Raw genomic sequence first — 23,602 nt, forward strand, 5'->3', positions numbered from 1 at the left:
CCACAAGAGGACAACAGAAGACCCTGACCATGTATGCTAACAGAAATTTGTGCTCACCCTCTTTTTCCACTTCTGGGTGGAGGACCACTCCTCCTTTCACTCCTAGGTCCTGAGAAGTTCCTCCCTGGTTTAGCTGGCCCATTGTTGCCACGTCGGTTTTGACGGTCTATTCCAGGCCGCTGACTAGAGAAACTTCTCTTGGCTATTTCCCTTTTTGGAGCTCCAGCATTTTCTCCTGCCTTTGCAGCCACCTGTGCTGCTGCATCTGCTGATTTCTTCTCATCCCTCTCCCGCCTCTCATTGAAGTCACTGCTTTCTGAGGCTGTTTCCCACTCTTCATTTGCCTGGTCTGAAGAATTCTGGTTTGACAAGTCTGGTGTCTTACTTTCCGACACATCCAGAGCAGTGGTGGTGGGTTCATTAACTGTATTACTAACTGTGGCACTTGCTGATGTGCTGGTTACTGCCTCATTTATCTTTGATGCAGCCTCTCTTTCTTTTAGGCGCCTAAAGCGTGGTGGCTTATCTTGCCTTGGAGGCCGAGCGGGCCTTTGTCTTCGTGGTCTTTCTCTATTTGGATCAAACTTTCTCTCAAATTTTGGAGGTCTTTTATCAACTGGTATAGGACCATAATGTTCATTTCTTCTTGGAGGCTCTCCATCTTCTGGTTTAATGATCTCTGTCTGCCTAGGGTTCCACTGATTGTCTCTGTAGGCTGGTCTCCTTATTGTGGATGGACGCGGAGGACGTCCACCAGGATCCCTACCACCACGTCTATACATTCCTCCTCTGCCTCGTCTCGAAGGCTCTCCCTTAGGAAGAAATCCTGGTTTGGGTTTGTTCTCATCATCTCTAATGTATGCTTTTTCTAGTGATCTGTTGTCTACTCTGATACTGTGTTCAGGTTTGAATGACAGAGGCTTTGGAGGCTTCTTGCCATCAGTTCTGTCTTCTCTTTTTGGGTGCTTGCCTTTGATTAGACTGTCTTTGTCTGAAAGCAGTGTGTCACTTGCACTTTCATGAACTTCGCTGTCAGAATCAGTCTCTGAACCATGCTGTCGCCGCCGTTTTGGGATTACTTCAAAGTCAGAACTCTCACTGCGAGTTTCACTCTCTTCTCTTTGCCTAACAGGCCCTGAAGGCACATGGTCTGATCTAGGCTTAGGATCTCTGTAGTGTGGGTACTCTCTATTATGGCCTCTACTGCCCCGACCACGTCCTCCGTAAGAACCCCTGTAGCTACGACCTCTAGAATAATACTCCCCACGACCTCTGCCTCTGTATCCCTGATCTGGAAACCAGTCTCTATCCCTAGCCTCTTTCCAGTATGTCCGAGGTGGTAAGCCAGGCTCTCTTTTCACTGGTCTGGTTTCTAATCGTGGTTTTTCTACACCCTCTTTGCTAACCACCTTCTCAGTCTGCTTTTCTTCCTTCATTGCAGCAGCTGGCTGCTGAATATGTGGTTGCTGCTGTGCTGCTGGCTGAGCTGGTGGTTGCTGCTGTACTGCAGGGGGAAGCTGTGGAGCAACAGGCTGGGCAGCTGGTAGCTGCTGCGAGACTGGAGGTGTGGGTGTCTGAACCAGTGCTTTAGCTGCAGTCTCAGCTTGACCCCTCTCTTGGCTTGCCAGGGTCACAGCAGTATCCTGGGTTGTCTTCTTAGCCAGAGGAGCGCCACTGGAGGCAGATGTCTCTGGCTCAGTCTGAGGCAATGGCACTTGAGGTGCTTCCTTTCTTTCACTTTTTTCAGGCTTGCTAGATTTCTCATTAGCTGTCTTTTCTCCCTCTTTCTCCTTTCTCTGCTCACGCTCTTCTCTCTGTTCACGCTCTTCCTTCATATCCCTAAGTACAGGTTTTTTAATAGGACCTGATCTTCTTACTGGTCTATCACCACCTTCATCTCTCCTGCCATAACCTGGCCTAGGGCCCCATCTTGTTTCAGACTTAGGTTTGAAAGTTTTTTCAGGTTTTAGTCCTTCTAGTGTCCTACTATTGATCAGAATTTCTTTTTTTGGCTTAATCTCAAGTCTCTCAATTGTCTCCTTTGTCTCAAGAGGCCTGTTATTTAATTTAGGTATATTTGTTGCTGTCTCATTCCTCTGGTCTTCTGATTTTAGAGAGTGACTTGAACCATGGGAAATGCTTCTCTTTAGTGAAGAATGACTTTCCCCTACAGGCACCAATTCTTCTGGAGAGCTACGTGTAACTTTCTCCTTCACTCCTTCAAAATTAACTGCCGTGTTAGGTGTGTCAGTTTGGAGAGGTTGTACATCTTCCAAAGGCCTGCTTGGGAACTTTTGTACCTCCATCTCTCCTGGTTCTCTGAAGAAATCTGTCTTTGGATGCGAGTCCAACTGGTTGTGTTCTACAGGATAAGCAGTGGCAGGGACAGCAACTCGTTCTTGCTCCAAGTGTGCCTCAGACCTAAGCAGCAAACAATTAAGAACATTAGGGTGAAGGAAAAAATTTTACTCACATTTACTAAAATAAATCTTCTGCTTCAATGAAAGATTAATGTACATGCAATTTTAAATGGAGCCCCAACGTTAGCAGGCAAGTATCACAAGTATTACTCAAGACAGCTGCACAAAAAAGAAAATTAAGGGTACTTTAAAGATGTAGAGGAAGCCTTCCTGATCACTCTTCATGCAAGAAATGTCAAAAGTAACTGTCTTGCTTTATTTCATTTGTATTTAACACACCACTTTTGAAACTAATACACATCAGACAGAAGTTCTCTGGTATGGGGAGGATGCAGGGCAGATGGAGAACAGGACAACACTGTAGAATTGTTCTACAAAACTGAAAATTCAAAATATCATGGGGTAAATTGTCTTTCTATACCCTACTACAGAGCAGGCACATCTTCTGTTTTATACAACAGCCCCAAGAACACTGCATCGCCAGTCACAACTCCTTTTGGGCCAAAAGCAGCTATAACCCAGTAAGTTTGAACTGTGTTTTGCAACCTAAGTTACACAGCCAAGTGTGTAAATATGCATGGCTTGGAGAAGTGACATGCAGGAATACATAACGTAGACTTACCTCAAATTGTCAGGCTCTTCTAACACTTTGGGAGGAGAGCTAGACTGCTGAGGTTCTGCATGGGGATATGGGTCTGACCCCCACATCATGCGGGGCTCTGACAAAGGAACGGTGTGCTCTCTTGCTGAACGAGCTATATGTTCAAATGAATCTGAACTAGTTGCTGATCCCTCTATCTGGTCTCTTCTCATCAGTGGTTTTGGAGGCATAATTCCTGTGACAGATTTAAGTTCAAAAATCAAAACACATTTAACATTAGCAAAGAAATCTACCTGAAGACAAAGTGTATCAGAAGGTACTGAAAAACATTATTCTCTCTCTTCCATCTCCTTTCCTTCCATTGTTGAAACAAAGTATTTATTCACTGCCAGGTGACCTCTGAATTACTAAATCATATTCAACACTAGTATCCTATGTGCCAACAAAAGGAAAAGCTGTCTGCTTCTAAAATAAGGGAAAGAATCAGGTCTGTAGACTCATATACTTGCAGATTACCTTTCTGCTGTAAAATCTGAATGGCAAAAGGCAACATGAGCAAACACACACATGCTTTTTTGTACTGTAGGCCCTTTTTTTTTTGGCAGGGGGGTGGAGAGGAAGGAAGGGGATTTAGCATTTTAAAGAAATTCAACAATTTTCACCGTCTTTACTTAACCTGCCACTTCCTCTGTTCATTCCTTGGACTCATTCAGGATATCCCATGCTCATTAGCTTGATAAGTATCTCCATTACATTACATGCCAGACTTGTATTATTTGTGCACAATAGCTTTCCTAACTGCATGTCAGACACCCATTCCACAAATTCAAGAGGACTTTTTAAGAGCCAAGAATCTGAAAACACAAATCTAGTAAGGCTCTAGAGGTGCTCATATGGAATCAAGTAACAAAATTTCATGGGGTTTTGGTATGATTAAAATTTATTTTCTCCCAAGCAATAAAATAATGTAGTTTTAAGAAACGCACCCATTCTCTGTCACTATACATAGTGTATAATATGTACACAGCCATTTTGTAGGAGGCTTGCCAGACTGGTCAAGAAAGCCTTAAACTAGATGTGTTGGGGGAGGAGGGTATCATTCCATCCCAACATACCCAGTCAGTTGCCAGCACCTACAATAAATGCTTGAAGCAATGTAGAGATATTCCAGCCGCTCCAGCCAACAAGCCGGCTTTATTTGGAGCTCGGCTCAGATGCCTCTGTACAAACGCCCGTAGTATGGGGTACAAACAAGAAGAATTAGAGATGTGTGCACATCTATGGGGTTATGCTATAACAAGCATCACAGAAACATGGTGGGATGGCTCCTATGGCTGGAGTGTTGGAATGGAAAGTTACAGGTCCTTTAGAAAAGACAGGCCCAAAAGAAGGGGAGAGGGAATTGCTATTTATATTAGGGATAGGCTGGAGAGCATGGAACTCTGTCTGGGGACAGGTGAGCAGTCAACAGAGAGTTTGTCGGTCAGAGTTAAAGGGAGAACAGTGATGGGAGACATTACTGCGAGTATCTGTTACAGACCACCTAATCACGAGGAATCTGTGGATGAAGATTCCTCACGAAGGAACAGCCTCACACTTGCAGGCCCTTGTCCTCATGGGGGACTTCAACCACCCTGATATCTACTGGAGGGACAGTACAGCCGGGCACAAGCAATGGAGGAGGTTCCTCGATTGTGTGGAAGAACATGGAACTGTTGGAACAAGTCCAGAGGAGGGCCATGAGGATGATCAGGGGACTGGAGCACCTCCTGTATGAAGACAGGCTGAGAAAGTTGGGGCTGTTCAGCCTGGAGAAGAGAAGGCTGCATGGAGACCTCACAGCAGCCTTCTAGTATTTGAAGGGGGCTTATAAGGATGCTGGTGAGGGACTCTTCATAAGGGACTGTAGTGACAGAACAAGCGGTTAATGGGTTGAAACTTAAACAGGGTAAGTTTAGATTGGATATAAGGAGGAAGTTCTTTACTGTGAGGGTGGTGAGGCACTGGAATGGGTTGCCCAAGGAAGTTGTGAACACTCCATCGCTGGCACGTGTTCAAGGCCAGGCTGGACAGAGCTTTGGGTGACATGGCTTAGTATGAGGTGTCCCTGCCCATGGCAGGGGGGTTGGAACTAGATGATCTTAAGGTCCCTTCCAACCCTAACTATTCTGTGATTCTATGTTTCTATGTGTATACATACTTCTATTTCAAAAGCAGGAAAGCGCAACAGTTAAAAATGTTGTCAGATTTTACCTGGATGAATAGGAGGTATATCCATTGCAGGTCTTCCTGACATCATTCGTGGGTCCATGTAAGACTGCATCATAAGCCACCGTGGATCAAAGCCCATTGAAGCTAAATGCTGAGGATGTGGCTGCATCGGCTGGTAAAGGGGTCTATGCTGGGGTGGTGGGACAGGGCCACTAGAAGGCTGTGAGGGAGCAGACTGGGGAAGGACACCTTGCTGTTGTTGCTGCCATTGTTGCTGTTTCATTTGCTCCTGTGTAACAGAAAGCAGTATTACAAGACTTTTAAAACAAAGACTTGAGCAGAATTCAAATAAACCCTGGAAACCACAAGTACGGTTATCTCCAGGACACTAAGTATTCCAAAAGTTAACTGCGAACACTCATCAGCATGAACTAGGAGAAAGGGGAGTAAACCAGACTGGACAATTTAGAATAGCTACAGTTCTACTGATGTTCAGCTGAGACACTGAACAACCTATTCTTCATGCATGTCATTAATGCAAAGTGTTCTTCAGACCATAGGATCCAAGTCAAAATTACATTTGTGAGTTTCACAGCTTTTAAGGAAAAGCTGCAGAAACAATGATCATCGGACTGCAGGTTCCACAGACAACCACACAGCAATGCTCTGCTTCCAACTGATGCTAAAACTGGCCAGTTTCAAAAGCCTACTTCATTTCAGCTCGCTTGCATATTTTGCAAGTGACAAAACATGTTTCATGCAAAACAAGTGCTGCCAATGCCATAGATGTTACAGAAGCTGGAAACCAACAGCTTAGGCTTTCTGAAACTCCTATGGTCATGTTCTTGGTAAGCATAAGGCTGAAGACACCATTCTTGTAATGAGCTTCCTTCTTTTAATGAACTCAGTTACCTGCTGCCTCTGAAATCTTGGTGGTAATGATTTCTGGAACTGTTTAGAATAGCCGGAGGAAACAGCAGGACGAGGCTGAGATCCTGAATCTGGCTCACTCTCATGAGTCACCTGTGAAACCTCTTTCTCATTCCGACCACTATCTTGTCGGGTAAAGACTGGCTGATCTTCTGAAAAACAAAAACCCAACAAACCCACATGAGACAAATGTGAATCTTTAAGCTACGACAGTTTCACCAGAATGTCAGATAAAGGATGTTGTCCTAAAATAAAAACAGTCTGCCTTCTTTATCATCACAGTCTTAGTTTCCAAATCTAAAATAAAGGCAAAAAAAAGTTGAGAACAACCCCTCAAACAGGACAAATGCTGTTAGTACATCTCTCAGTGCCCCTTTTAAACTCAAACACACTGGGTAATCAAACACTAGCATTTAGGTTGTAACTATCAAGTGATAAAAAAGAAAAAAAGGCTGTATCACTGCTACCATATTATATTTGAATTAAACTTTTTTTTTAAATGAACCAAGGTCTGATTTTACAATCGCTTTTACTCATTTAGAGGATAACACAACCTTATTAAGCACAGTCTAGCAGTTCTCCTGTGACATTTAAGTTCCACTACAAAATTGCATCAAGTTTACCTGCTCTTTATGTCTACTTCTCTAGGCTTCCTGAAAGAACAGAACAGCTGAAATAATTTACATTGCTTTCTAGCACCATGAGCTGCTGAACCTCCTTTATCAAGACAAGAAACCCTGTTTCTCTTTTCACATTCCTCAAAGTCCAGCCTAAAACAATAAACCAAATTTTTCCTTTAACATTTTGATGAGCTTGGTAAATGGGTCTAAGCTCAAAGTACAGTTAGCATCTCTAATATGCCTGGGAAATAAGTGATCTAGATGTACTGGGTTAATTAGATATGCGAATTAGACTCCCAGATTACCACTATGCTCTGTGGTTCAGCTCTAAGGCAGACAACTACTTGTGTGCAAACATACCTTTTTCTTCCTTGTTATTCCTGTTTTCACTTTCTTGTTTTTCTACTACATGTGTTGCCACAGGTTCTACAGCCTCAGGAACCTCATGTACTGGTTTCTCCTCTTCTTTTTCCTTCTCATTCTCCTTCTCTTCTTTCTCCATCTCCTTTTCTTTCTCTTTTTCTCCTTCTTGCTCTTTTGCCTTCTCCAGTTTTTCTTTTTCTTCTTTTTCCTTTTCCTTCTCCCTTTCCCTCTCTTTTTCCTTCTCCCTCTCTTTTTCTCTCTCTCGTTCCCTCTCCCGTTCCCTCTCCTTTTCCCGCTCCCTTTCCCTCTCTCTTTCCCTTTCCCGTTCCCTTTCTCTCTCCCGCTCCTTCAGAGGGTCTTCCCGGGAGGGTTTTGTCACACAGCCAAATTTCTCATTTAACCGTTTTAGCTTTTCAGCACAAGCTGCTTTGCGCTGTTCTTCCATTCTTCTTTCTTCCTCTTCTCGCCGCTTACGGGCTCGTTCAACTGCAGCGGATATCTCTGACTGCTGTCTTCTCCTCTGTTTCCAGATTTCATCTTCGTCTGGTACAGGTTTAGGGGGAAAGGGTCCCTGCCTTCCAGGTCCTACCTGGCGATCAGGGGGAGGAGGGTGCTGCAATATTAAAATCAGTTGAGTCAAGTTGAACATGTGTTACATAAACAGCCAGCTGAAATACTACAACTTAACTATTTACCAGCACATGTATTTGCATGACACCTTAAAGAAAAGCAAGATTTGGAAGAAAAGCAAGCCCTCACCTGCCTGCTCCAGTTCACACTCATGCAGTGAGCTCAGAAAGGAGAGGTAAATATTCTCTGAGCTCATGTCACTCCTCCCCATCACCATCAGAGAGCAAAGATAAACACCTTTTAGATTTGATTATAGGCTGCTCAAAAATCACAGAAACTCAAGACAGGTCTCAGACTAAAGTTCCCCAAGAAGCCAAATTCCATGTAGCTCAGGATAAGAGATCTTAATTAGGACTGTCAAGAATTCTAAGAAGCTACTATGTACACATTTTATCTGGGACTTCACATCTCCCTATCTGCATCACTACTTCAGTAGTGCTCCTAAGCCCCTGTCCTCTCTAGTTCTCAAAAGGGGTTGGATAACTGAAAGCATTTGAAGCTCTCATGCATTTCATGTAACTGCTGCTTTACACAATTAGCAGCACAGTTCTGTTGGGGTCCCATTCTTACTGGCCAAGTACTACAATCATTTTTTTTGCAAAAGAAAAGGCTTATCCCTATGTGAAGCATATTTTTACTTTTGTTAGTCTAAACCCATCCAACACAGCATTAAAGAATTTAACTAAAGTAAATAAAGACAATTCTAATCATTCTTACCAGTGGTAGAATAGACTTTGGATGAAGAGCAGGACCACCTCTTTCATGCAGAGAAGGCTGTGCTGGACCCCGATCCTATTGGATCAAACACAGCACCAGGGTTAAGCAAGCTCATAACAGTCAAGCTAACAAGTTTCAGATTTACTGTTTTCCATGGCATTAAGATACCCCACCTAGGGAACTATCTGCACATGATACAAATTACCATGTAAAACAATGGCAAGAAAATTTCCATGTTATGTACTGATCACTAAACAATTAAAAATTCACACATCTATATTCCAGACTTCATGTTACTACATTATTTTTCCTCAGATTCAGTGTAGCATCCAACCCTGAAAGACACGTTCTTTATATATATATATATATATATATATATAGAGAGAGAGAGAGAGAGAGAAAGCACAAGCAAAAACAATTCAAGATCCCCCATCTTCGTTATTACTGGTGTCAAGACAATACATTTCTGGGAAATTTTCATGTAAGGCCAATGGCAGCTTTTCCTGGGGGAGAGGAAGGGGAAATAGATTTAAAAGAGGACTGAAGTAGGCATAAGCTGAGGTGGTTGTCAATCTTCCTCTACCAGAGGGTAAATTGAAAACCAAAACATTTGAGCTGATGCATTCTACATGGTCTCTATAAAAATCTGCCTGAGACACCCGAAGTGAACTGACACATTCCTGCTAAGTTGCACTGAGAAAAGTGGGTCATGGTACAAGAAAACAACTCCCCAAAAAATAACCAAAACCCCACATCCTGAAAAAATGTGTGGGTCAACTGGGTGCTATTTACCCTGTGCCACTATAAAGCATGATGACACCAGAATGGCTTCATTCACAGTTACAGGGATGGACAGACAAGGGTATTGAGTTAAAGCTTATGAGTACAGTCGCACTGGCACAAGTGTTCTCACCCCCTCACAGCTGTGAATTAGAACACACTACCTGAAGACATACTATTTTTATTTTGTGACCAGAACCAGCTAAATTGACTGAGCAGCACTTGATCAGTTACCAGAACTCAGATAATGTTTTCAGTAGCTAATGCTTTCACTCATGTTCATAACTTTAATTGACCTGCCTGTAAAGACACCTGAGCCAGACCTTTCCTGATGAGGCTATTACCAGAAGAGAAGAACACAAACCTGATCAAGCTGAGAACTTTTGCCATATGACCCTTTGGCTGCTGCTGTGGAAACCTGGGTGGCAGACTTAGCACTTGTCTGTTCATCTGCTTCCTTCTGGCCATCAGGACTCTGGGAATCTTTTGATGGTGTTTGTTCATCACTATGTGCAGAGAAATAAGAAAAATTGAATGGGTATTCCACGTAGGTATTTAGTGATCTATCTTTTATTCTCAATGTTTTTTAGCAAGTGCAAAAGCTCCTCACAGCAAGGAACAGTAGTACACACCCACCAGCTGACTGGAGTCTGCAGGCAATTGTGCGATTTAATACAGTATTCAATTACAGGAATGTTTTTGGAATGAGTACTTGCATTCATTTCATTCAACTTTTCCAGACACTAAGTGGCATTCACACCTAATTGGCAACACTGACTCACCCACTTTCCTTCTCTTTTTGACTACTTCCTTGCTCATCATCATCACTGAAGTTCAACTGTTCAGTGTAATCCACTTCACTCTGAGCACCTGATCCATAACCAAATATTCAATTAATCTTTCAGAAAGATTCACTGCACAAATAACAAAAATCATTAATTTGATGTTCTTACCTGCCCAGCCTTCATCAGCCTCAGCATCCAGATTATCAAATTTATCAAGTTCTTTAAGTTCACTGGCACTAAGAATGGATGGGCGCTCAATAGGTTCTGAACACCATGAAGGGGGTCCTCTTCCCCTTGGCCCTCTAAGAAAAGAGAGGAAAACAATGGCCATTGTCATTATTTATCCACGACTAGATGAATGGTCACCTTGTATGATGATTATTTGAAGTATACAGTACTGTTCTCTCAATACAGTATAACTGTCATCCACATGTGTGACTGCTGTAGTTTCAATAATTACTCCTACACCAGATGGAAGATTAGATGCTATAGCAAATAAGCCAAACACCAGTTGACAGTAGAAAATCAAATGCCTTGCAGCTTTCAAACAACACCACATAGATCTGGCATCCTTCTTGACACTAACTAATCCACCTCATATATATTTCTACTTTTCAAGCTTTCCCATCGTCAAAGATTCTGCACTTTCTCCCTACTCTTACACTCAAGTTCTCCCAGCCAACCTTCTCAGCCTTTCTGTCCTCTTCCTGATCCCACCCAGTTTATACCCTACTGCATATAGCATTCCCTATTTCCTCATGCACGTGCACAAACATCATCAACTATGGAGAAATGAAGAAAATAAATTGTATAATGCATTAGAGTTCTTTAACTGGAAAGCAGCAGAGTTGAGAACCAGGAACTAACTACTTTCATGGTAACAATGGAAGTGTCCTTTTACAGGTGAAAATACTGGCTGAAGTTACAAAGGTGTTCCCAAGTGACTCCTGCTCTTCCTGTAATGTGCAGAACTCCCTCAAGTGTCACAGTTGAGTTGTCAAACACAAATCACTCCACAGCACTGCTCCACACAAGCCAAACTTGAGACTAACCAGTAGCAGTTTTTATGCGGTGCATGATCATAATCAAAATACTCAGTGCAATTTTTTGTCTTTTTTTTTTTGTTATTGAGTCACTAACAGAGTTCATACCCACACAACAACACTTGTAAGGTTTCTTACCTGCTAAGCTCAGAACTGGGAAACCTTGTTGGACCTTGCATGGAGGGAGGATATGCCATTCTAGGATACTGATTAAACATCTAAGAAAGGTCGAAAAACAGGAATCATTCATTAAAAATTGTAACTACATTAAGCACACTGAGATCATCAAAAGAATCACAATGGAAGTACAGCAAGTTAAGTTTGCTTAGTATCTGAAGTGTGTGACATTAAGTCACCAAGATCGTGTGATTATGAGTGTTAACCAACTCCTGACAAATTGAAACTTGGTGCAGTAAGTGGCAACAGGCAGCCACATCCTTTGAGCAGTTGGTTGCAATCCCAACCTTCTAGCAGAACTGCTGAAGTGTTCCATGGAGGGAGATGAAAGGATGAAAGGAGGGAGATGAAAAGGGGCATGAAGAAATTACACGAGCCAATAATCAATCCCGGCTGCTTTAAAACCTTCCATGTAATCATCACTTACATAAGGTGGCATCATTGCTCTGTACTGAGAAGAGACAGGTGGCTGCTGCTGGCCATTCAGCTTGGGCTGAGGGACCTGTGGTAACCGCACATCTCTCTTCTCTGCTGCCTTCTGGCCATCATTTTGTTCTGTTGGTGTAGCATTACCATCTTCTTGTCCAAGGGCCTTAGCTTCTTGATCTGTTGGAGAATTGGGTGAGTTGCTCTTATTACCACCTTCTCTCCAATTAGTAGCATCTGCATGGGCAGAATCAGTACGAGAAAAAACAAGAACAGACTTTATACTACGGATTTACAAAAAGAGATAATAGAAAACACGTTCTTCCTTACCCACTTTTCAGTAACAGCAATAAGTGCAGATGCACATTCATATCTGGTACCGAAAGCAGTGACTGCTTGATAAAACAGAGGCTGTTTTCTAATCCTCTTTAGCCCTACATTCAGCTGTGCTCCTGAAGTGTACGAGTTAAATTTATAGACCACTCTAGTCATCATACTCTACCTTCCAAAACACAACACAACTTAGGAAGGATACTGGTAAGAGCACAGGAGAGAAAACAGATTTAGCTGTGGTAAGTAGGCCACTGTTGACTCAGTGTGAAGATGCTGTTGACAGCATTCTGCTGCTTTCTCTTGAGAGAAAGATCAAGCTTCTTAAGCAGCAAAGGCCTACCATGAAACACCAAAGCAGCTCAAAATGACATACACCTGTGCATTATCTTTCTAAGTGAAGACAGATATCCAGAGTCTGGCTTGTATATCTGTCTGATAAGGATGAAATAGAAGTGACGAAGGCTGTGCTTCTGGGTGTGAATGTGTAGCAAAAAGTCCAGGAAAAGGAAGGTATTTTAATGACTTGTGCCAGGTAGTCCATTTTAATTTTTTTTTACAGTTTCTGCCTACAGAGCATAGGTTAGGACAATAAAAATGGTAAACAGCAGTGCTTAGATCTATGGGGACCAAGAAAAATTCAGACATGCTGTGTAAAGACTGTTCTATTAGGGGCACAATCCCTTTAAGTGGGGTTAAACTATGCTCCTAAGTATCCATTACAGTTCTTTCACTTACCTTCGCTGGGGAGCATGGCTGCTAAAGGGGCAGTACTCACCAAGTTCATCAAGCTTTCTGCTGTCAAGACTTGTAAGAAGGGCTTAATACAGCATGTACAGTGCTGACCAATACTGTAACTGCCTGTAGGAGGCTGGAAGAAACACACGTAGCTATTTCCCTAATTTGGTGTTGGACATCTGAATTTCTTGGCAACTTATTCTCTACATCAAAATCAAGTAAGAACCTTAACAAGCACAGTGCCCATCTTGCCTATCACTGCCACAAGAAAGTGCTGCCTACAGTACAGGAAGAGATCCCTGGTCCACCAAACCTCATTGGAAATACTTTTAAGGAAGAAGGAAATCCTGGTTTTCACTGGAAACAAGCACAATCCTATATACTTTCCCATTAAAAGGATCTGGGGAAACATTATGCATTTCTTCACTGAGACATGTAAAACCAACACTGTTATGGTTGTTTTCACTAGATCTACTCCCCCACAGCTGAAACAGATTCAGCTAGTCAAGAGCACCTCACTCATGCACTAAAGATGTGAATGCCTTTCAAATTACAGTCCACTCTTTTGGTATCCCGTAGATTTAACTTCCTATTTGGGATTTTTCAGGCTACTGAGTACTAACCACTTGGAGACAACTCTAATGATGACTTCTATAATATTAAGAGAGTTCTTTAAATACATATTTTAACTGTTGTGACATCTAGCAGCTGGATTTAAGAAAATGACAGTATTGTGCAACTAACAAATGCTCCTCAGAACACAACTGAAGTACTGACTAGGTTAGGAAAATGGAAAGTGAACTGCAGAATAGAAACATATACCTTATTTTCCACATACCAGGAACACAGTAAAGCAGAAGAAAGTTCAAAAACCTGTTTCTTCAGTGTAGGAGTGTGTTGATTAAAACAACTAATGAGTCAATTTCTTTTGTATGGTACATGAGTATCCTTGTAATGAACAAGTTCCACACAAACCCATGCAATTTCACAAAAATTTATAGTATATACTTACTTTGTGGCCGCAAGCTGGGTCCTGATCCATGAAGTTCTTCAGGTGTATCTTTCTCTTTGCCTGACTTTTCCTGATCCCCAGCTGCCGGCAGACTGGGAAACTCTTGCTGGAAATAACTATTTACTTGAATAGGTGGACCTGCAGAATAATATAATCACAAAGTCTCAGCTTTTCATAGTCAAAAGAGTTCAGAAAGTGGTAAAAGCCTCATCATCCTTAAAAAGGAAACGTTAAAGCAACATTAATTTACTGGTAGCATTATTCACATAAGCAAAGAGCAATCCTTGTAAAGCATTCCCATTTGCTACCAAAGTTGTTAAATCTAACAGGCCAACTATCTCACCTGTTGGGGCTGAAAAAAAAAAACCAGAAGCACTGGAGAGCAATGATAGACAATGGAACAAGATTTAACATGCAGAGTACCTAAAGTTTCTCAGCTCTATTAATAACCACCCCCCACAACAAAGATTTCCCTTGTTTTTACTCACCAACTACAATCACCTCAAGAATAGGCAGTAATGTTATTGCAAAAACCCTTAAGATTAATTACTCATTCTAATAACTAATAATTCTTCAGGACTTTCAAAGACCAAAGCATTTATATTGTGAGTAAAGTATCAGAACTTTAGCACTTAGATTTCTATAACCCTTGATGTTGTAAATCAAGATTGGAATTAATTTTCAGACTTCCAATGAAGTTATGTGGGAGGAAAGCCAAATATAAAGACTGCATTCTTATTTAATTTTGTTAGCATGTATTTTGAATCAATTTCTCACCACCACCACAACTTCACCTAATGCATACTGACCTATATTCTATGATTCTATTACGTCAATGGTATTCTAGTACCAGATCACTGATAAGCTTACAGAGGGAAGATTTCTATTTCAACAACCTGAATAACACCCTGTTCTTATACCTGTCTTAACTACTGGCTATTATAAGAGACATTGTGTTAGGCTACACGACAACAGGGCAAACTCACAATAAAGGTTGTTCTCTTTGAACTATGAAAGAATCCTCCAGCAATAAAACACAGGATCCTGGTGGGCTTTTTCATGTCTTTTTTTTTAAAGATTAAGAGTCAAGCACAGGATAAACTATCTTCTCTTTGTACCTTCTCTTGTAAAGGCATGACAGCAAACATCATTATTTATGTATACTAAATACATAAATATTGTGCGCCTACAAATTGCCTTGAAATATTACACACTTAATTGTGACTTCATGTACTACAGATCACATTGTCTTCTGTTAATGGACACTGGATTCTGGGTGTTCCCAAGCAGCTACATCCAATGACTCGCCTAAATGGACTGAAAGCTGCTGTCACTCTAACCAGATGGCCTGTTAGGCAAGAAAGCTCTTCAGAGGTCCTGTGGCATGCAATATTCACGAATTTTATGAATCTTGAAAAATGTTTTCTGCTCAGGTCTCAGACTTGAGCAGCAACTGCAAAGCAATGGCATCCTCACTGGTCAGTTTGACTGTGCTTTAGCTATCAACCTGAAATAGCCAGTTTGTCAGACAGCAGTTCAGAAAGCAGTTAAAGAATTCAAACATGTTTTGGTAGCAATTAACTTTTAGCCAGGGCATAACCTTAGAAATAGATGCTACCATTACATTTTAGAAGTCTTTGCTTTCTATGTGGCCACCAACATCAGAGATGGATTCATTCTTGCCTTATCCAACTGAAGTCTTATAAAAGCATGAGGCGGCCAAGGCATCTGGAGAAACTAAAGTTCTACCAGCACCAGCCAAGTGCAGATCAGGAAAGGATGAGCACAACAGGTACATCCCGAGTTTCAAACTGAGGAGGACAGCAAGCAGCTGATGCCAATTCACATTCCATATTTCTTTTTCAACCAGCCAATCCACTACTGCATTAATTGAATGAAACGAGAGCACCATCTGGGCTTGGCACACAAGCTGCCATGGTAACTACAAAATAATTAGCTAAATGCATTCTGAAGCCACTGAGCTGAATCACTATTTCCTGTATCACAGAGAATGTCTTATCAGCTTAAGTAGAAAGAGTGGTACACAGATCACTTCGCATCAGTATTAACTCCTTTTTCTTATGCTAAAAAAAATCCTGGAAAAGCTTAAAGGAGGAGAGTTATCATAGAATAGTTAGGTTTGGAAGGGACCTTAAGATCACCAAATTCCAACCCCCCTGCCATGGGCAGGGACACCTCACACCGAACCATGTCACCTCTGTCCAACCTGGCCTTGAACACTGCCAGGGATGGAGCATTCACAACTTCCTTAGGGAACACATTCCAGTGCCTCACCACCCTCACAGTAAAGAACTTCCTCCTTATATCCAGTCTAAACTTACCCTGTTTAAGTTTCAACCCATTAACCGCTTGTTCTGTCACTACAGTTCCTTATGAAGAGTCCCTCCCCAGCATCCTTATAGGCCCCCTTCAAATACTAGAAGGCTGCTATGAGGTCTCCACGCAGCCTTCTCTTCTCCAGGCTGAACAGCCCCAACTTTCTCAGCCTGTACTGTACACAGTACTTCAAATGAGGTCTCACAAGAGCAGAGTAGAGGGGCAGGATCACTTCCTTTGACCTGCTGGTCATAGTCCCTTTGATGCAGCACAGGACGCAGTCAGCTTTCTGGGCAGCAAGTGCACACTGCTGCATCCTGCTCAGTTTCTCATCTACCAAAACCCCCAAGTCCTTCTCCGCAGGGCTGCACTGAATCTCTTCTCTGCCCAACCTGTAGCTGTGCCTGGGATTGCTCCGACCCAGGTGCGGGACCTTGCACTTGCCAACCTCATGAAGTTTAACCATGCCATCAGCCCACCTCACAAGCATGTCAGGGTCCCTCTGCATGGAGTTGCTTCCCTCCAGCATATCAACCAAACCATACAGCTCGATGTCATTGGCAGACTTGCAGAGGGCGCACTCAATCCCACTGCCTGTGTGACTGACAAAGATGTTGAACAAGACCGGTCCCAACACCAATCCCTGAGGGACACCACTCGTTACTGGTCTCCAGCTGGATGTTGAACAGTTGACCACAACTCTTTGCATGTGGCCATCCAGCCAGTTCTTTATCCACAGAGTGGTCCACCTATCAAATTGATGTCTCTCCAATTTAGAAACAAGGATGTCGTGTGAGACAGTACTGAACGATTTGCACAGGTCCAGGTAGATGACAACAACTGCTCCACCCCTGTCCATCAGTTCCGTAGCCCCATCATAGAAGGCCACCAAACTGGTCAGGCAGGATTTCCCCTTAGTGAAGCCATGCTGGCTGTCACCAAGCACCTTGTTTTTCATGTGCCCTAGCGTGCCTTCTGGGAGAATCTGCTCCCAGATTTTGCCAGACACAGAGGTGAGACTGACTGGTCTGTAATTCCCTGGATCATCCATTTTCCCCTTCTTGAAAACTGGGGTTGTATTACCCTTTTTCCAGTCATTGGGAGCTTCACCTGTCTGCCATTACTTTTCAAATATGATGGACCATGGCTTAGCAACTTCATTCACCAGTTCTTTCAGGACCCATGGATGGATTTTATCAGGGCCCATGAACTTGTGTACATTCAGGTTCTTAAGATGGTCTTGAACCAGATCCTCTCCTACAGTGAGCCTAAGGTCTTCATTATCACAGTCCCTGCATCCGCCTTCCAAGACTTGGGTGATGTGGTCATAGCATTTGCCAGTGAAGACTGAGGCAAAGAAGTCATTCAGAACCTCAGCCTTCTCCAAATCCAGGGTAGCCAGTTCTCCTGATAGCTTCTGGAGAGGGCCCACATTGTCCCTAGTCTCTCTTTTACTGGCAGTGTACCTACAGAATCCTTTCCTGTTATCTTTCACATTCCTAGCCAAGTTTAATTCTAACTGGGCCTTAGTTTTCCTAACCTGGTTCCTAGCTTCCCAAACAACATCCCTGTATTCTTCCCAGGCCACCTGTCCTTGCTTCCACCTTTTATAAGCCTCTTTTTTCCCCCCTATAAGTTTCCTCAGTAGCTTCTTATCCATCCAAGGAGGCCTCCTGGCTCTCCTGCTGCACTTCCTTCTAGTCAGGACACAACACTCCTGAGCTTGTAGCAGGTGATCCTTGAATATCAACCAACACTCTTGGCCCCCCCTGCCATCTAGGGCTGTTTCCCATGGAACCTTGCTAAGCAGGTTCCTGAAGAGGCCGAAATCTGCTCTCTTGAAGTCCAGGGCAGTGAGATTGCTGCATGCTCTTCTCACTGACCTGAGGATCTCAAACTCGACCATCTCATGATTGTCAACTTCCTACATTTGATAACAAATGAAATACCGAACATAAGAGAGGATTCAAAAAGTAAGGAATTCAGAATTTTCACTTCTAATATTTATTGAGGGGGGGGGAAAAAAGGCAAAATCATTAGATATGTGATGTTAACAAACTCCTTATAATGACCTAGAAGTTACTTCCATGCAATTCAGATTTACTATCCTAATATCTCTATCCAGAAGAGAGCTCACTTCTTCAACCTGAAAGCCAAAACTCTATTTTAGAGCCATAGAAAGCTTGCAAGTCTCAAATTTAAGGAATAAAACAAACTGTGGTTTATTTTTTATAATGGAGACATAGGAAAGGAATTCTATGTAACCTGTCACTCAATAAACAATTTTTAAAAATCTGAAGATTTAGCTCTGATTTTACATCTGTAATGAACAGACCCAGGGGTACAACTGAAGGCCAGCTGAACATTAGCCAGCTCATGCCCAGGAAGCCAAGAGGGCCAACAGCATCCTGGCCTGTATGAGCAAAAGCACAGCCAGCAGGGCCAGGGCAGTGATCATCCGCCCTGTACTTGGCACTGGTAAGGTCACACCTCAAATCCTGTGTTCAGTTCTGGGCTCTTCACTCCAATAGATATTGAGTTGCCAGAGCAGGTCCAGAGAAGGGCAACAAAGCTGATGAAGGGTATGGAGCACAAGTCTTATGAGGAACAGCTGAGGGAACTGGGGGTGTTGAGTCTCCCTTAGTCTGAAAGGAGGTTGTAGTGAGGTGGGTGTTGGTCTCCTCTCCCAAGTAAAAAGTAATAAGACACGAGGTAATGGCTTCAAGCTGCACCAGGGGAGGCTTAGACTGGATATTAAGAAAAATTTCTTCACTAAAAGGGTGATTAGGCTTTGGAACAGGCTGCTCAGGAAGTGGTGGAATCACCATCCCTGGAAGTGTTCAAAACAATGTAGATGAGGCCCTTAGTGACAAGGTTTAGTGGTGGATTTGGCAGTCCTGGGGTAAAAGTTGGACTTGATGATATTAAAGGTCTTTTCCAACCTATCTGATTCTATGAAAATACTCAACCTAAGGTTCACACTGATGGAAACTGTACTCCAACAGTTATTAAGAAAAAAAAAAGCAAACTCCAAAGTCCATAAAAACCACCACCCAGCAAAAAGCCCACAACCACCACACCTTTAAGCTTTTCCCAGAGAAACCCTACTTGAACACTATTACTAAAAAACCAATATAAGCAAGGAATCTATAAAATAAAAGGGAGAAGTGCTGCTGTAGCAGACTTTTAAATAGAAGCAAGACTACACATATTTTGCACAAAATGATTCAAAATTATGATTAGAATGACCACTAACTGCTTATGATTTTATCCTTTCCACATCAAAATTGTATGCATTATAACTGTTGACTGCAATTTTCCCTCCTTATCATGTTCAAGGTCTTACACTGTTACCACCACTTCACTGTCAAAACAAAGGAAGTTATGATACCAGCCATACAAAGACAGTAAGACCTTCTGCTAAACGAGGCTGGAGCTCACTTTAGTGACAGGGGACCATCCCACCTTCCGGCCAAGAATGTTGCTTCCACAGAATTTGTAGTCTCAGTTGGCCCAGTCAAGATTCAAATCATTGCCGAGTCTCAAGGTCTCACAGCAGCATTCACAGCCTGCTAGGCCAGTCAAGAACCCTCCAACCTGAACATCACTTACCATCTTGTCCACCTGGTTTGGTGTTGGCCCATGATTTGGCAACAGGAGCTGCTTCTGGAGGAGCAGGAACAGCAGGTTTTGGCTGTGTCTGCGGCACGTCTGGCTGTCTGGAATTAGAGAGAAAGCACTTGTGAAAATAAGAAGGTAGGCACAGACTAAGATCCTCAGGACTACTACTGCAAACAAGTGAATGAAATGAGGTAGCTATGCAGCTGAAGAACCAATAGCTACTTTTCTGCAGAAAAAGCACGTTCTTATATAAAATGAGTTGTTATAGTTACAGCTAGAATTGGAATAAATTAGCCAAGTCCTTCACATATAGTTTACTCAAAATGGAGAGGAATGAAAGAAAATGACTGGGCAGAAAATACAGTCAGACATGAAAAGAATTTTAACTTTTTAACTAGTGTATGAACAATTAAAACCCGAACAATTGACAACCATGGAAGGGAATAATTTATAACAATGTTCTCTTGCCTCGGGAGTTAGAGGAAAGCACTTAAAAACCACCATGAACTGAGGGAAAGAAGGCAAATCCTTGTTAGAACTTAGGAAATAAAAGGAGCCAATAAGGAAAGCTAAAGACACCATGAAAAAAAATTGATGGGTGCTATGAACTGGAGTTCAGAAGCTTAAGCTTAGTAAGAACACTCTCTCAATTTCACTATTTTAACAATGAAGAGGCAGACAGAAGAACCAAGTCCTATTCTTGAAGATGATCTCAGTAGTCTGCAGATTCAGTGATACTGTTTTTCAAGTACAGCTATTTCCAAAATCTGCATATTCAGATAACTTAAGACTCCAAAGTGTTATTGTCTACAAGTCAAGACCTCCAGCTCATTAATAGTAATTTTTGATTAAACAGGAATTATAGGACAAATCCAGTAGACAGAATGACTTTATTATGCCAGTAAAGACAAACATAACTAGCGCAGTATCATGGCAGTTAACTTATAGTAAACAATTGCAAATGCTTTAAATAGATCCTGAAGTAATTCTAAACTCTGAGGACTGCCACTGAGAAGTCAGTTCCACTTGGGTTCTGTGGTGATCAACCCAAACCACTGCACAGTAGTCTCAAAATTGCCACAGAAGTACACATCACCAAAAAAACCTAAACCCAAAAGCAACCCCCCCCCACCTCTCGAAAAAAAAAATCATTGCTGGGGAGAAACAAACTGGCTTCTCACAAGGGTAACTGAATACAATTTTCATTTGTTTCCACAGATTACCAGAATGAAAATAATAAATAAATAAATTTCTCATCTTTTCAGTTTCCACTTAGTTGTATCTTCTTACAGCTGCATATTTTCTAAGCAGACATTGGCGAAATTGTAATATACATGGCTATACTTTGTCACACACAAAGTGAAACAAGGAACAAGACTGTTAAAAGAGTTTATTCCTTGTACTTCCACTGTTTCAAATTCTAAATGCGCTTGGCTTTGCGTTACCCAAACACTGTCTTATAGATGTGAGTACTGATGTGGGAAAGAACTCAGCTAGTGCTATATCAATTCATCAAACCAATATACAACAGGCCACACTATACAGGAAAAAGGGATACCCACAGCCCATAGAGAGAGTAACAACTTGGGAAAACAGCAGAAAAAATATTCTGGAATTACAGAAAACAACTCACTCATGTGAGCTTCAGTGCAGTGACACACATACACACACACACACACACACACAAAAGAATAAAACTGATATCAAACAAGCTGATATCAAAATGTTACCTTTATCCACAACACTTGTGAGAGGAATACCAGTACACTTTACATGTAAACAGTAGCATTTATAAGCATGTTGGAGAAATACAGCAATAGTTACAATAATAGTCGGAATACTTGAGCAAATGGATGAGATGGTCTGAACTTAGAATTTACTTGTCACATGGGCATACATACCTGTTCCTGGGAACAAATCTCCCCTCCCCCCCAGTTCTACCTGTATGTGGACTTTGAAGCCTTTGTCAGAATAATGCATATGAAAATACAAAGGCAAACACCTTCCACCTGCAGGCAAGGGACAGCTATTTATTCGATTTTTAAACATAACATCAACTACTGGAATACGCTTTTAACACAAGCAGCAGACCACGGAAAGGCAGATGAAAGGGTATTTTAGTTAAATGAACTAAAGGCTTAACTCAGAATTAACCAGACAAAGGACAAGTGGCCTTGAAATACAGGAAGATTTAAAAAAAAAAAAACAACAAAACCATACAGAACACTGGGCAGAAAATTGTAAATCTGTAAGTTCATGAGCTTAAAATAAAAAGCTAAACACAATCCTATACTCCTAAAGTCCAACAGCTTTTCAGAGACATGTCAAAAATTGACATTTAAATGTAGCAAAGTATACAAGGCGAAATAGACAGCAAGAAGGGAGGAACCCCACCCTTTAGCCATCTTTTGCTTTCACAAGTGCTAGTGACATGCAATTAGCTCCTCTATCTGCAAGTGGTTTTCAGAAAAACTGGTATGTCAAAAAAATAAATACTTAAAACCCACTTGTACTTTTATAGTGAGTCATATCCCATTATAAGCTTATATGACAAAAAACTGCTTTAAAATACTTTCTAAATACTGAAAAGTTTTAGTCTTTCTCTTCTTTACCTGACCTGCTGTACAAGTGTGAAAAACTCAGCAGACGAAACTGCACTGAGCATAGGAAATCATACTATCCACAGTATACAGCACTGCATCAACATCACCATAATTTCTGTTTTTTCTATATCACATATTGGGGGAGTCTTAAACTACAGTAAAGTTTAAGATCTTACAAAAATGTGCTATAGTATTTCATTTAAGAGCCATCAGAAGATACAAAATCAGGTGGCTAAAGGCACCTGATACCCCTCATATGAAACTGATAAGCACACTGCTTTCAACTTGTGTGTTTTGTTACCCATTTTGTTAACTATTGACCTGACAGCAACAATCTTCATTATGAAAATTAACAGCTGTACTTTTTCCTCCTTTCTTTTTTTTTTTTTGAAGACAGTCAAGTTCAGCCAATTTCTTCCCAGGCCCTGCCCACCCCCAGCTTTAGAAAGACATGGAAGATATGGCATAGAAAAATCCCCACATCTCATTGGTCGCTTACTTTTCTTCTTCATGCTGTTCTTGTTTTGAAGCCCATCCTGTGCCATCTTTAGGCACAATGTTCACATTAGGGTCATTGCCTTTGTTCTCTGCTTTAAGACTGGGGAGGTTAGCTGGTGGAGGCATCCTCCTTGAAATAGCAACTTTCCCAAGACTCTGCAATCCATGACGTGCAGCAACTGCATGCCAAAACAGAAAGTGAAAGTTAACAATGCTGGTAGCAGGCAGCATTCACAAAAAGGTACCTAAATCAACAAAAATGTTTCTTCAAGAAAAATTTAATAGCATAAAAATTAGAAATTCAAAGTTCTTTATAATTTACTTTTAAAAAACAGCATTAGAAATACTTGGTCTGAGACAACTTGTGTACTCTTTGAATAGTTAATCACTACAGCTGGCCTATACCAGAAATGAAAAAGGATATATTGCCCCAACTTTATACACACTGCTCAGTGACAGGAAGCTAAAGAACTCATTTAAAATGGGATGCTAATATCCTAATATCCTTTAACATGCTGTCAAACATCATTCTCTCGCTCCTTTTGGACTTTAATATACTCTGATGAGTCCAGGAATACCCACATGGGTGCAGCCCATTTCTTTTTTGCTGCCAGTTTCAGTTGGCAGATTGCTCTTGCAAAAACATTCCTACAAATTGCATTTACTCTAGACCACAAGCATGAAAAAGCAATATGAAGCCAATGCACTATGCAAGACATTCAACCTATGAACCAATCAACTCAGGTGAACATGTACATGA

At 41.7% G+C, this 23,602-nt stretch overlaps 1 protein-coding gene across 15 annotated transcripts in view; it reads right to left on the reverse strand.

Moving 5' to 3' along the window:
* Positions 1 to 23,602, reverse strand: part of PRRC2C (proline rich coiled-coil 2C) — a 77,293-nt gene that overhangs the window by 34,909 nt on the left and 18,782 nt on the right. For 10 of the 15 annotated variants that reach the window (XM_034064167.1, XM_034064168.1, XM_034064165.1 and 7 more), the window contains exons 3-16: positions 22,844 to 23,021; positions 19,733 to 19,839; positions 13,784 to 13,921; positions 11,705 to 11,955; positions 11,239 to 11,318; positions 10,226 to 10,359; positions 10,055 to 10,142; positions 9,637 to 9,778; positions 8,493 to 8,567; positions 7,143 to 7,758; positions 6,145 to 6,314; positions 5,275 to 5,521; positions 3,043 to 3,256; positions 58 to 2,421 (exon numbers count right to left, since the gene is read on the reverse strand). In XM_034064167.1, coding sequence (XP_033920058.1) covers positions 58 to 2,421; positions 3,043 to 3,256; positions 5,275 to 5,521; positions 6,145 to 6,314; positions 7,143 to 7,758; positions 8,493 to 8,567; positions 9,637 to 9,778; positions 10,055 to 10,142; positions 10,226 to 10,359; positions 11,239 to 11,318; positions 11,705 to 11,955; positions 13,784 to 13,921; positions 19,733 to 19,839; positions 22,844 to 23,021 — 4,804 coding nt within the window. The remainder of the gene's footprint in view (positions 1 to 57; positions 2,422 to 3,042; positions 3,257 to 5,274; positions 5,522 to 6,144; positions 6,315 to 7,142; positions 7,759 to 8,492; positions 8,568 to 9,636; positions 9,779 to 10,054; positions 10,143 to 10,225; positions 10,360 to 11,238; positions 11,319 to 11,704; positions 11,956 to 13,783; positions 13,922 to 19,732; positions 19,840 to 22,843; positions 23,022 to 23,602) is intronic. The other 5 variants (XM_034064174.1, XM_034064173.1, XM_034064162.1 and 2 more) reach the window with 2 other exon arrangements.

The sequence above is a fragment of the Melopsittacus undulatus genome, chromosome 6, assembly GCF_012275295.1.
Source record: "Melopsittacus undulatus isolate bMelUnd1 chromosome 6, bMelUnd1.mat.Z, whole genome shotgun sequence".
Lineage (NCBI taxonomy): Eukaryota > Metazoa > Chordata > Aves > Psittaciformes > Psittaculidae > Melopsittacus > Melopsittacus undulatus.